Below are 14,439 nucleotides of genomic sequence, written 5' to 3' on the forward strand. Positions count from 1 at the left end.
TCCTTCTGTTACCCTGGAAGCCGAAGGGGAAATGAAGGCAATCCCAGCGTCATCGGCGTTACGCTGATCTTTGAAACAAACCAGGCGAGTGGGGAAAAAGAGAAAAGAAGAAGAGTGGAGTATGCGTGGATCTACCCTTGGGCTTTTTCAGAGTCCAGCCTTGGCGAGCTTTGTGCCTGCGAAAAAAAACAAGGCAAGGCCACGAGTCGACTTATGCACGTATGCGGTGCAGCCCTAGGGTAGGGTGAGCCCGGTCCCGGTGGTAATTGGTATGTACTATTCGAAATAGAGCTTTGGGTCTTTGTCTCAGGTCGATGTTGTATTACTCCGTACTCCGTGTTCTTTTATCGGTTGGGTTTGGGCATGCGTGTTTGGGGCTGTGGGACATTGTTGGTGGCAACCAACGGGGACGGTGATTGCGAATCATAGGATGTCTATGGAGCACGGAGTACGCTGGTGTACGTATGTTGCTTTTGGAGAAGTGATGGTTTGGATGTTTTAGAAGGGATTGATATCACAGTGACAGTACAGATCAGCAGGGGTATGTCGACCGGCATGCTGCTTAATGTGTCTTGCTTTCGTAGATCATGGGGTGATGACCGGAGGGATCTCCTGTCAGCTTCAGGCACTTGTCTAGAAGGTTCGGAGGCAGTGTTTTCGAGCCTCATCACCTGAATGACATCGTGACTGCCTGTGTGTCCATGGGACAAGGCAATCATGTTTACCCTCCGTGTGAGGCTCATATTGTCCCCAAGGATGGTTGCCTTCAAGACAACCCGGCTGTGCACGAAGTGTGAGCTTCCATGCGGCTCTATGGTCCGAGCGATGTACCACATTGCTCTCACAAGCCCGGCCGGGCCCGGTGAACCGCTTTGGTCAACACAGGATTATCTGGAACCGAATTAAAACAAGCATGAGATCCTCAAAAAAGCGAAGTAATGTAAGTTGGAGCGTTATGCTTTCATGACTCGTAAAACTATGGATGCATGCATGGTATGATATTTTCTCAAAGATTGCCACGGCCTGTGCTATTGGCTTCCGGGACTCGCATTCCCGGAGGAAGGCGGATGGCAGGGTTCGCTCGTGGGCCCTGAGATACGACCTGCTTCGCCATATCGACGCGGGCTTTGGTAAGACCGATGGCGGGCACAACCCATCCACCACAGCTGCATCGAAGGCCTTGCCATGCAAATTTGCCGACATTGGACCCACACACTGGATTGGGGCAAGTGAGACGCCCAGAGAGAGGAGCATCGTCCGGATGCGCACCATAAGTTGTATCCCGTTCACCTTCAGCCTCGTTCTCCGATGGGAAGAGACTTGGGCGCATCCAGGTCAGAGGGTGGAGGAAGACATGACCACATTCGGCAGTAGCTGAAGACTTGGCAGTATTTCTTTTCTCTTGTTCATGGGGGATAGCGAATGCAGACGTCGCCAATTTGGTTCTGTGACGGGTTCAGTATAAGATAAATTGTTTTCTCTGGAGAGTGTGGGGATGGATCTTTGGTTCCAAGACTCACCTGCATTTCCGACATCTGATCTCGATGGTTGGACCGGTGGCGGTTTCAGGCTTGACAGGCAGTTCGTCCTCGAACCGCACCGATTTCAGCTCTGGGGCACGACCACACGCCACACTTTCTTCGACATCGCGGCGATAAAGCCAACGCTTGTACACTGGGTGGTCTGTGACATCATCTGGGCAGCCCATCTCATGGTACAACTCAAGTTGCTCCATGAAACCTTCATTCGGCTCACAGAGGGGCCTGCTCTCGCGGACCAGCGCAAGAGCAGATTGCGGTGTGAGAGCCCCCGGCTGCCGGTGGAGCAAGTAGGCGATGCAAATAGTCGCGGAGCGGGACTTCCCCATCGCACTGGATCGTCAAATCAGCTACTGTACATCATTTCATGCCAAGCGCATCCAGACACGACTTGTCATCATCCAGAAAAAGCATATATCGTCCATCAAGGGAATTATTGGGAAACTCTAGCCACGTGTAGATCGCAATTGATGGACACGCGATGACGTAGGAGGCATGAAGCCACTCACGACTGTGCATACTACCAAAGGGAAGGGGGCCCAGCTGGAATGCCGAGAGACACTTTCGGCAAGTGAAAGTTGGGATATTGGAATTTGACTTACCAGTGCACGAGTACACCACGGCCGGTGTCTAGACCAGACTGAATGAACTTGATAGCGGCAGGGAAATGCTCCAGTAGATTGTCATCCGCGACATCGTCAACACCTATGGAAAGATGCTGAAACGACTCAAAGTTCTCCTGCTCTTCGGCTGGGTTGAGACGTAGCACAGAGATAACATGCGAAATGTCTGCGCGTGCCAGTGCTGCTTTGTTTTTGAGGCTAAATATGCTACAAGTGGTGCATTAGCAATGAATAAAAATCGCCGGATTCGGAACCGGCAGTGTCAGTCCCCAGCTCCGGCTCCATTTTGGCGACATCCTAGTAGGCAGTGTATATTAACGGAGTGAGACTAACCCTCCGACATAGATATTGTGGCCTTTAATTTGATTCATAGCCATTTTGAAATAGGATGGCTATGGCTGGCCAGCAATAGAGACTTCTGGTCGGCGACAGTGAAAATACACAAGTCAAGAAAGCGCAGCTCAGGCGCAAGTTTGTATCTCGACTCTCTTAGATCGCAAAGGCGGAGGTTGAGCCTCGGCGCTGCCAAACTCAAAAAGTCTGATAGGGCAAGGGTATGACAAAGCAGGTGACTTGGAAGCCTCAGGCATGATACCCTCTGGATGTGTACCTAGGTATTTACATGTACGGAGTACTCCGTACGGTTTGGAGAATTGGAAATAAAGAATTTGGTAGCTATTTTTTAACTCCTATCCCATAACTCTCCAGTATCCACCTGTCCCTTGTCACAAGGCGTGGGTTGATACAGTGCGGCTGATCTGATCTCCGTACTCCGTACTCCGTACACACTCCGTACAGCCCTGGAGGCCGGAGGAGGATCTCCCCACTCCGGGGCTGTTATGTACTTTCCAAGTGAAACATATTCACTCCGTTTACTCCGTACTGTAGGTATTTACTCCGTTTACACAGTCCTGCCTATCATATTCTCAGTCCTGCATGATAGCTTGAGCTCACTGGAAACGGATCTAGGTACGCTCCGTACTCCGTAGCTCTTCGCCAAAGGCGACATGCAACATAGATTACTTCAACCGATAGTCTGCCATTCATGTGGGGTCTATGTAGTCATGGTGCACAATTCCAACATGGTGCACACTTGGCATTGTGCACTACCATTTACTCCAGACTCCATAGTGAGGAACGTTGTAATGACTGTGGATCATAGAAGAGCAGTTTAGCCGAGCGGTTCGCTGAAATGTGGAGTGCGACTTATGTCCGACAAACCTCAAACAATTGGCCTTGTCAGCCGATAATCTGATTTGCTCTGCGGAGTGTAAGGGGGCTCACGGGGTAGCAAACGATACAGCTAGTTTTAGGCTTAGTTTAACTAGGCGTGTTGCGGATTCAGGGAATCAGGGTGGCCGCGGGGGAAGATGAACTTCGGCTGACCAGGTACGAGCAACGGGACATGAGGCCATATAGGGAGTAGTGCGAGATAATTGACTCCGCAGAGTACATGTATGCCCAGGTGGCTGATTTGCCTCGCGTCACATCAACTAGAGGCGTAACGCGCACTCTTAGGCCGCAGCCCTCCAAGGCTTAAGGCTGGCTGCGCCTCAGGGGGTTTAATGTAACAACCTTCCGGAACTTTGATTTACCTGACAGGCAGTCCGTACGGAGTAATAGGAAGGAAGTGTATATGGAGTGTTCCGTACACTAGAACACGTACGGAGAAAACGCGTGCTAGTTGAAGCCCGCGGACCTCTGGTTTACGAGGTGCCTTTGTTGCCTGTCGCTCCAACAATCAATCCTTTACACGCGACGCAAAATACATGTCACGGAAATGGGTACCTCCATGAAGTTGCGTAACTTGACTGGTTAACTTTCACCGCAATCTAATGGCCTCCTAAATGAGTCAACGGTTTCTCCTAGAACACTTGGCTTGACGGCGACGATCAATGGGCAACACATGCATAACGGAAAACTTTATTAAACTACTTAACTCCGTACGGTATATACGTATATCCGCCACAGCGGTGGAAGTAATGTCTCAATATGCGCACCAATGGAGCCATTGCCACTCAGTGACCATAGATTACGGAGTACGGAGTACCAGTTCTGCCTGGCGAAGCTACTATAGACTATTGCCATGCATCGGATGAGGTGTCCATAAATAGCTCTATTTTTGCGAATAGGGAAACTGAACTCCGTAACACGGATGTAGGTTGATCGGGTCAGACGATCTGATATGATGCTTTGATCCTATGAAGTCATACGTGTGATAGGGCTCGCCTCGAAGGGATGAGACAATAGATTACATGTGTACCTGTAATATGCCGACATACTACAGTGAAACCTGCATTATACAGTAAGACTTGTCAGTTGAAACGCTCGAGGTACCTGACTTGGCGAATGCTCCTTAAGAATCCTCGACAAAGGGACATCCGAGATTTTTGTTCTCGAAGCCGGGCAGGTGGAGCAAGCCGATTACTCAGCCCTGTTCCTTGCAGGGGTTTGTTCCAACGTTCTCATTTCTTTTCCACACAATCATAGCCCACGACCATGGAATTTTCTGGGAATCCTGGGCAGGGTCGGTCTACCATGTCTCATTCGATTCAGGATATTCGATCATACCACAAAGTGAAGGTTCACACCCCCTGCGCGCAAATGACAGGCGGACCGGCAGTGTGGCAGTGCATGCAAAGCCAGGCGCCAAGTGGAGGGCACTAGCAAATCAGTGGGGCGGTGTCCAGCGACTCAGCATTGTCCGCGTTTTTATGTGGAGGCGAAAGAATGTTCTCTAATGAATGTAGGGCCCGAAACCTCCGAAGCAGCACAAGATCTCTCCAAGCCGGTTCGTATACGTTGTACTCACCCATCATAGCCCTATGATGGTTGTACGGAGTAGTCGGAGTACTCCGTACTACCATACGAGATTGCAGATGCCGTCGTAATCGTGTATCTGCAGTTCCGCATTCAAGGAGCCCAATCAGCAGGACTGCTAATGTCGCATGCACCCCGGGAGATATTAAGCCTGGATGCCAAGAGCCCAAGCCATCCGGTGTATATTATCACTGGTTGCAAGGCTGTTCAAGATCCTGCTAATCTCTACTTCATTCTTTTCAAGGCAGCATAACTCTGTGGGACCCCTCGCCGACATTTGCTTGTCAACAAGTCGCCAGATCTAGCACCAGACCATACACCATGCAACCATGGTTCCTCGAGGGAACGTGTCTCTGCCAACAATGCCGGGTTCTTCTTTGTTTCTTGTTTGCCCCTCCAGAATGCTCCTGTTGGTCGGCACCACTCACCCAGGAGAATTGCTTTTGAAATCTAATTAAATTACATTCGGCTCCCTACGGAGTACTCGGTACTCCGGACTTGATGAATGAATATCAGGTCCAACCGCTCACCGGATCGGACTTGCGATATCCAAAGTACCTAGGTACACCATACTCCGTATGTATTCTCGTATATAGCCCAGCAGTCACCCTATGGGGTCTCATCTTCCTGGGTCGCATCTGCCAGGCGTCCAATATACGAGGGAACCCGCCACCTGTGAAGTTGACCGGTCACTCTGCGATGTTCTGGTTGGCTTCCATCCCTCGATATGAAGATTCCACATGGGGTAACTTGCGTCACATCGATCAGCGGGATCTCTGGAACTCTGGGCCAGTCCATTTGCATTGTTTTCAGAAGCATCGAGCCCCAGACGGGTTCCAGGAACTGGAAGGCCCGGTGTGATACGCGGAACGGATGTAAGATAAATTACCGAGTTAAGGCTGAAGCCCTTTTAGATTCCCGGCTGGTTTGGGTCATTCCAACGTGGCTCTCCCACGCGAAGATCCCAAACAGCCAATCACTTTTCATTTCAATGTGTTTGATAGGGATTTGATGTTTAATGAGTTTCAACATGTATCTTTCGTTCTTTTTTTTTTTTTTTTCTTTTTTTTCTTCCTATTTTTCTTCCTTCTTTTTCCTGGATTTCCCCCCTGTACTCCGTAATTGGTATGTAATAGCCGTGACGCATATACGGACGATACATACATATACGTTTCCCCCCCAAGGCGTTAAGCCCGAGACCTGGTATGTTTCAATTTCCTCTTTTTTTTGCCTCTTTGCTTCTGATTAGTTGAGCCCTTTTTTTTCTCCATTTTCTCTCCCTTTCTTGATGAGATCACCCCCAAATTGCCCCCCCCTCTCTTTGCCTGAAGTTGGATCCAATCGCTTGCACCGCCCGAATTCCTACTGCCCGATTCCCCGATCTGGGCGCATTTCAATTCCTTTTTTTCCTTTTGGATTCTTGTATTTGATCTTCAGCTCCAGCTTCAGCTCCCCAGCTTCAGCCTCAGCCCTTCAATCCTTTTGCCCTTTTTGTTGGGCTTCACCTAGTGGCGGGTTGAAACGTTATACTTTTCTTAATTGCTTCACTACATGGGCTTCTTTCTTATCTCGATCATTTTATTAAGCATGTGCACTCCCATCCATTGAGTTGCAGTGGCCACCTTCTATGGGACACAGAGCTCCCCCGTGTGTCACTTACGGCAAACGTTTCATCTTATGAGGCGAATCGCCGAACAAGGGTCCCGAGGTAGGTCTTCTTCAGCCCTATTCTCTTGCTCCTACCCCGGTCTTTTATTATCTGGTCAAGTTCGCTTTCCAATGATCTGACTCAAGTAGACTTACACTGCATGAACTTCTTAAAAACATTCCGCCACCCTATAACTATTCGGCGCACTTCGAAGTAGACAGAAGCTGGATCTTCTGACCCATCGGGAGCGTGAAGCTAACGGCCTGCTTAAGAATCGGAGCTGGTTTCACGACCAACATTTACACTCAACTGGATTGGGTTATTGCTGCAACATTGAGATATCGATCTGACCTGTGTTCCGATTTCTACCAAGCTCGACATTGGTGATCTGGGTTGTTCCCTTCCGATATCAGCTTGGGTTCATGTGCCCTCCGGTCTAGATTTCGATTCTGGCTCTATGTTCTGGTTCTAGAATGGACCTTCGATTTTCTCAATCGCCGAGCTTCCATGATTTCAGAGAGCACAGGCGCCATTCTTCCGAAATCTCCCAACACGCTATGCCCGAGTTGGCATTCCCATCTCACGGCCCGTTACCTATAGCTTCTCGAACCTCTCGAACTATTATGAACACTGCTCCCCCACCACTTCCGCCACCATCCAGGATTCGCGACCTGGAGATCGGTCATGACCCCGGTTGGCAATACGCAAATCCACAATCTTCGACGCCTTTACCACCTATCAACCCGAGCTCAAGTCTATTCGGGGGTCATCGACAACCGGAAACTGCCTCTCGAGGTGATCCGATGCAAATAGACCAGCTTGAAAGGAGGCAGAGCGGTTCCGCCGTCTCGCGAAGCCCCAAAACTCAGATCCAGATTGAGCCGCCTCGGCCAGTCACAGACGGATTTTCAAACTCCATATCGGTCCCGAACTCGGCCAGTTCAATGTAAGGGCGCGTGGTGTGCAAGAGTTTCGGGAAACTCTGTTTCGCGACATTGTGCATCTTCACATCTAGTACAGTTCTTGTTACTAACACACTGATAGATTGAGTGGCGAGCGCGACTTCTCACTGCGAAGTGTGCAGGATTCATCAAACGCATACGACCAACATCTCCTCTCCAAAATCGGAAAGCCTCAAATAGCAAAGCCAGTTTCCCCCAGGGGATCGGTCAGTCTCGGAACGGACAATCGAAACTCGCTCACCGCGCTCACCGTTCCTTCGCGAAGCCCTAGCAATCTGCCATCGCCCGGGCCTTCAGAAGGATCAACCCTCGATGTGAGATGGCACAACAGTCCTCAGTCCGGGGGTGTTTCTCCTAGGACCAAGGTCGGCTGGAGAGAATATGTCGAAGGCAGAAGTCCAAGTGTGGAGAGCAGTGCGCCGTCATCAGCACTGGATTACGACCAAGGCTCTTTTCGAGATATGGGCCGACGTCGTCATCGTGGAACAACGCCTCAGCGAGAAGATAGTATCAGTCTGCCGAGCCGATCGAATCGTGGAAGTTATGATCAAGGGGTATTTTCGGATATCGAAGGGGAGTTTTCAACCGACGAACCAGCACCACCTCGCCAATTCATTCTTCGAGAGCCAACCCCGCCGTATTCGGATCCTTCGAGGCATGGCATGAAACGACGGGCATCTTCACCTCCGCGCGAGCCGATCGGTGATGATAGACATACATTACACGTTGCAACGAGTAATGGAGACTTGTCGCAGAGAAGGCTGAGCGGGCATCCGTTTACAAGTACACTAGCAGTCAACTCCAACTACGCCACAAGTCAACGAACTCTTTCAGCCGCCTCATCTTTGAGTATCCGGACCTCCGGCTCATATTCGTCTACGCTCTCTATTGGAGGTAGCAGTATGACCAGTCTTTCCCCGTACGACCGGCCATCTCCAGGTGGTCTTTCACCAAGCTCCGATCTCGATACTTTTCACGAAAAATCAATCCTCAACCCCAGCTCTCCTATCGCGCTTGTTCAACCTACGCTCACCAGGCTCCCTGGTCCTTCATCTTTGGAACCGCCCGCAACGGATGCGACTGGAAAAATGTCCGCTCCGACGACCATTATAAACGTGCCAAAACCCGCAGCACCCAAAATAGGCGGACTTTTCATCTGCGATTGTTGTCCAAAGAAGCCCAAGAAATTCGACAACCCGGACGATCTACGGTACGTTGACCTTGAGAATGTCTGTATTTGAGACCCCATACTGACCCAAACATAGTTCTCATGAGATGGAAAAGCAGTACGCATGCGCCTACTGCAACAACCGCTTCAAAAACAAAAACGAAGCCGAGAGACACCAAAACTCCCTCCACCTACGGCGCCATTCATGGTCTTGCGCTGCACTCGTCAGTTTCCAAGCAGCATTCCACTCCTCAGGGGCCCAGACCTGCCAGACCAACGCCGGAGCATCCCACGACACGTGCGGATACTGCGGCGAGGAATTCCCCAACCTCCCTCAGCCAGACTGGGATCGCCGATTCGAGCACTTGACCACAGTGCACAAGTTCGGCGAGTGCAACAATGCCAAGAAGTTTTTCCGCGCAGACCACTTCCGCCAGCATCTAAAGCATAGTCATGCCGGCACGAGTGGCAAGTGGACTAATATCCTGGAGAATGCCTGCATGAAGGAGGAGCAGCCGCCAGAGCCTCGCGAGCCTCGGGGACCTAGGGATAAGATGATTTCGGGTTTCCAGACTGGAGGTTCATTAACAACAAACGCCATCTCGGAAGTTCTCAGCGAACCATGACAATCAATACGTCACGCCCCCCTTGGCGGGATTTCTGCTTTGGATGGCATCCAAATACAATGATCAGCACTTTGCTGTTCAGATTCGTATACAGCTTTTATGGTACCGACTCTTTTCCTCGGAAACTAAGATTCTTAAACCCCCATTGAAATCATCTATCTCAATGGGGGAAGATTATCGAAAACAGCATAACCTCGCCATTACCCAGATTCTACGCTCTCGCCATTCTCACACGGAATCATCCTCAAATATCGCACATACAAAACCACAAAAAAAAACATATTTCATCCTCTCATACAACTAGAAAAGGCAAAGCGAAGCTCAACACTTCAAAACCTTAGGCAAAGAAAGCCTGGAATCACGACCTGCAACGAACCATTTTTGAAAATAATCCTTTATCCAAGGACGGAGAAAGGAAGGGGGGGTTAAGGGAGTTTTATAGTCAGGATTGGGATTTCGATTGGGATTTCAAGTGTTGGATCAACCTTTGTATACCCCCGGTTACATTGCAATGGGTGAGAATTCCTTATATCATTCTCACAATCCATTTTTTTTTTACATTGGAGTTGGTTTCTTTCAATCGGTCTCTTCTTTTTATCAGGGATTGGAAATACTGGAAGATTTGCGCTTTCTATTTCTCTGCTCTTATATATATTCCCCCTGCCCGCTTTATACATATTTTTGCTGGACAATGGAGGGGCGTTGTATATAGATTGTCTTTGCTTGGTAGCCTTTACAAAAAGGTGTGGCTCTGAGCCTCAATATTGTTTTGATCTATATCTTTGCAGGTTCTGCCTGGTAGATTCCAAAATAAAATGCTCTCCAGATATTTTGACACGGAGACACCAAGATAGTGCTCATCCACAAGAACATGACACGAAAGCGCAAATATTCAGACAAACGAGAAAGTAAATGTTCGAAATAGTCTAAACCGAGGGGAGAAAATGTCTGCCCCAATCTACGAAACACAAAAAGAAAACCACCCAACCCATTTTTTGGTCTCTACTCGGTAACACTGTCCTTGATACTGCGCAGCGCACTCATCTTCTGCGACGGAACAAGCGCAGCAGCATTTTGCGCACGGCGACGCGCATCAGCCCAAAGCATGAACTCGCCATATCCCTTGGGCATGACCTGTACGTCCTTCTCTACCAGGAAAGTGTAGTTGAACATGCCGGTGGACTTCTTCGTGCCGTGCTCAACATCCCGGACCTTGGAGTCAACGCGCACCTGCACCTTGGTGTACTTGGTGCTGTCGCCCTCGCGCTCATCGGGCTCTGTGTACGCGACCGTCGCGCGCAGATACAGCACGCTGCCGACGGGAACCGGGTTCTCGAAGGTGCTGGGATCGAGCGAGAGGAAGTTTGGTCGTGCGTGGGCGAAGGATGCAGCGCAGCAGAAGGCCAGCTCGAAGGTCTGTTTCAGGAGGAAACCACCGAAGATCATGAAGTTGTGGCGGTTGCGGTATTGGGGTTGCATGATCATGGCGGATTTGAGGACTGTGTCGCTCATGAAGGCCTGGTTTGCTGGGCGGGTTACGGCGCCTTTGTGCTCTGTTGTGGAGGTTAGTATGTTGGGATAGATCTTATGGCATGCGTTGGGGGTACTTACTCAAGTAGGACATCTCTTTCGTCCACATTGAGTGGATCAGGTTACTTTCTTCGGCATCGGGTGCCTTTTCCAAGAGACTGCGCGTGCGCAGGGCCTTCTTGGCCTGGTAGTGTTCCTCGCCCTTTCGGAAGAGGCGCTTTTCTTCTTCAGTCTCAACAATGAGGGGAGCCACGGGGACGGGTCTGGTTTTTCGATGTTACTCTGTGTTCATTGCATAATGGAAGATGGGGGACATACGTCTTAGTAGCAGGGTCCAAGGAAACCATGGTGAAAGCACAAGTGATCAGGACATCTTCTGGCTTCGCCTCCTGTCCTTCCGGACGGGCCTTGGTGACCTGGAGCGAAATTTCCATACTCGACCGACCTGTTGCATAGGTACATTGACCGCTGAGCTCAAGATCGCAAATCTCCATCAGCGGGTTCTCAATGGTGATTCTGTCACAAGCCGCGGTGACAGTGGACACTCCGTCACCTGTGTGACGGTAGGCAACTATGCCAGCCAAGGCATCAAGATCCATAAGTAGGGAACCCAGTCTATTCAGAACGATTAGCCATATGATCTTCTGATAACATGCCGAAAACATACCTGATGTGTCCAGATGAGTTGAGGTAAGAATCTAGAAGCCATTTATCCTGGGCCAAAGGAAGAATCTATGAGCTAGTTAATACCAATTTTCACAAACTCCTGCCAGACAGAATAAGCAACATGATCCATATACATACTGCACTGTAATAGCTATCCGACATCTTCTTCGGCGTGACATCGGGCTTAATGCTCTGCGCGACACTTTCCTGTGCCCCGGCCTTCTGAGCCTCGCGGCTCTGAGTCAATGCATCAATCCAAGGCGTCTTAACGCGCATGGGCATCCATGTCGGTCGAGAATCCGCCTGCGAGGGCGTGGAGTGAAAGTCCTGGATGTTGATGTAGGATGACTGAGCTCCGACTGCAGCTCGTGCCGGCAGTGTAGTTGCCAAACATTTTGAGCGCGCAAGCGCTGATCTCCTACTAGCAAGACCGAACATTGTGTAAAAGACTTAGCGAACACAGAATGACTCAATGAGGTAAAAGTGTAGTTTTGTACTCTCGATGACGATGTCCCGAGGGCCCGATGTGTACGGAGCTGCGCAGTGACCACGGGAGACTTAATTCCCGCATGGCTTGGCAGAAAGTTACCGCCGTCGCATTTTAGGTTTACGATGCTGGATTTTGGTCGATTTACTGTGCAGGCTACTGAGACAAGAGATACCGGGGGTTTTATGGCAAGGGAGGACATTGCAGTACATCCATGTCTGCATATTCAGTGTGGTGTCCGGAGAATTAAGCTAAGCCCGGGAATTAATTCTCGGGCGGTCACTGTCAGTTTCCGTAAAATTCTCCCAATATGGTTAGCCTGCGGAGATTTTCGGCTCGGAGACGAGAACAAATGCCGAGCGATGTTGTCGCTTCCGATAATGTCAATTGAGCTCGCCCATCTTGATGATCATGATCGGAAACTAACTGTGGAATTATAACATCCCCCGGAGCAAGGAGCACAAAGCACTGGCTGATTGCGTGGGAACTATAAATTGATACAGTCGACACAAAAATACTGTGTTGGAGCTAGTACATTAAGGACAACCCATCTCACAGCCAATATGAGTCCCCTATCTTATAGCCAGATGTCTCTTGCATGCAGTTAATTTAAGCTAAACCAAGCTCCACTGGCCGAAGTTAGATCATCTGATCGTTCTCTCGTCCCAGAACTGGCGTCAAAATGAAGTCATGGATAAGATAACTTGATCTATAGCCACAAAACGGAGACTGGCTTTCGAAAGCCATTCTTTATATTTAAATCATCTACTCAGAACACTGAGGATCTAACATATTAAATCACCAAAAATGAGTGACCCAACAAATCCACATATCAAAGAGCGCGACACGCCCCAATGGGGTCTCTACCAACGAGAGAACTTCAGGAAGCAGAACGAAGGAAAAACACCTCTATTCAATACAGGTTAGGAGCTCACGACCTATAATCACTCCAAACCCACCTAACTCATAACCCCAGATCCCCGCAAAATGGAAGAAAGAGCCAAAGAGAAACTCAGCGAGCGCGGCTGGTACATACCCCCCCTAACCAGGACGGGATACACCCTCAACAGATCAACTAATCCCAATCATAATAGGTACTACGCCTCCTCCAACGCCGGAATGTCAACCACCCACCTCGCAAACCGACAAGCCTTCTACCGCCACCGCCTAATCCCCAACCAACTAATCGACACAAACAACCGCTCCACAAAGACCACAATCTTCGACCACGAAGTCTCCGCCCCCATCGGCTTCGCCCCAGTAGGCATAAACAAAATCTACCATTCCTCCGGCGAAGCCGCCGTCTCAAAAGTCGCCAGCGAGCTTAACCTCCCCTACTGCCTCTCCACAGCAGGAAGCAGCTCGATAGAAAAAGTCGCCGACGCAAACGGAACCGGACCGCGCTTTTTCCAGCTCTACATGCCGCACGACGACGAGCTGACGGTATCGCTGCTAACGCGGGCCTGGGAGAATGGGTTTGACGCGCTGATTCTCACGACTGACACGTGGCAGCTGGGATGGCGACATGACGATGTTGCGTCGTCGAATTATGCGTTTTACCGTGGATTTGGGGCGGAGGTGGGGCTTTCGGATCCGGTTTTTCGGAAGAGATGTGCGATGGAGGGGATTGATCCTGATGGGGATGTTGTGGCGGCGGCGACGAAGTGGATTGATTCTGTTTGGCATGGGCGGGCTTGGTCGTGGGAGAAGATTCCTTGGTTGATGGAGACTTGGAGGGGGATTAGTGGGGGGAGGCCGTTTGCGATTAAGGGGATTCAGTCGGTGGCTGATGCGAGGAGGTGTGTGGAGCTTGGGGTTGAGGGGATTGTTGTGAGTAATCATGCTGGGAGGCAGGTTGATGGGGCGGTTGCTAGTCTTGATGCGTTGGAGAGGATTGTGGAGGTGGTTGGGGAGGAGATTTATATTATGTTTGATTCGGGGGTTCGGGGGGCTAGTGATGTTGTGAAGGCGTTGGCGCTTGGGGCGCGGTTTGTGTTTATTGGAAGACTTTGGATTTGGGGGTTGAGTATTCATGGTGAGGATGGTGTGAGGCATGTGATGAAGTCGTTGCTGGCGGATTTGGATATTTTGATGGGCGTGGCTGGATTTAACCGGATTGAGGATTTCACTCGGGATATTCTGGGTAGGTCTTGTCTCTGTGATGTGAGGATGAGTGCTAATTTGATATACAGAGTCGGGTCCAAAGGACTATACGCTCATCCCGCAGAAGACCTTGTAAGTGAGTAACTTTTGGTAAAATCTCGGCATCTTGCCAGTGATATTGTAAAACTTTGTGTCATCTAAATGAGAACTCCAACAATTCATGTCCATTTCAAGTCAACGAGGGGTGGTTGCATGTTCGGTGTGAAAT

At 49.9% G+C, this 14,439-nt stretch overlaps 4 protein-coding genes across 4 annotated transcripts; 2 read left to right on the forward strand and 2 right to left on the reverse strand.

Annotated features, from left to right (window-relative positions):
• Positions 1–1,006: 1,006 nt before the first annotated feature.
• Positions 1,007–2,538, reverse strand: dspC (dual specificity phosphatase YVH1; the record flags this gene model as incomplete). The annotated part of the gene is made up of 4 exons (XM_057173269.1): positions 1,007–1,445; positions 1,521–1,871; positions 2,141–2,368; positions 2,495–2,538. The coding sequence occupies 4 exons, from the start codon at positions 2,536–2,538 to the stop codon at positions 1,007–1,009; spliced, it is 1,062 nt and encodes a 353-aa protein (XP_057033420.1).
• A 4,564-nt stretch (positions 2,539–7,102) lies between these two features.
• On the forward strand, positions 7,103–9,385 carry znfA (putative C2H2 finger domain protein; the record flags this gene model as incomplete). Its single annotated transcript, XM_057173270.1, has 3 exons — positions 7,103–7,575; positions 7,674–8,801; positions 8,857–9,385. 3 exons carry the CDS (start codon positions 7,103–7,105, stop codon positions 9,383–9,385), a joined length of 2,130 nt encoding a protein of 709 aa, XP_057033421.1.
• Positions 9,386–10,387: 1,002 nt separating this feature from the next.
• On the reverse strand, positions 10,388–12,019 carry N7457_002225 (putative acyl-CoA thioester hydrolase; the record flags this gene model as incomplete). The annotated part of the gene is made up of 5 exons (XM_057173271.1): positions 10,388–10,938; positions 10,997–11,178; positions 11,234–11,530; positions 11,583–11,647; positions 11,720–12,019. The coding sequence occupies 5 exons, from the start codon at positions 12,017–12,019 to the stop codon at positions 10,388–10,390; spliced, it is 1,395 nt and encodes a 464-aa protein (XP_057033422.1).
• Positions 12,020–12,875: 856 nt separating this feature from the next.
• N7457_002226 (uncharacterized protein) lies at positions 12,876–14,307 on the forward strand (the record flags this gene model as incomplete). Its single annotated transcript, XM_057173272.1, has 4 exons — positions 12,876–12,990; positions 13,045–13,096; positions 13,163–14,211; positions 14,261–14,307. The coding sequence occupies 4 exons, from the start codon at positions 12,876–12,878 to the stop codon at positions 14,305–14,307; spliced, it is 1,263 nt and encodes a 420-aa protein (XP_057033423.1).
• Positions 14,308–14,439: the final 132 nt, after the last annotated feature.

This window comes from Penicillium paradoxum, assembly GCF_028828445.1.
Source record: "Penicillium paradoxum strain IBT 22861 chromosome Unknown utg000003l_segment0_segment0, whole genome shotgun sequence".
Lineage (NCBI taxonomy): Eukaryota > Fungi > Ascomycota > Eurotiomycetes > Eurotiales > Aspergillaceae > Penicillium > Penicillium paradoxum.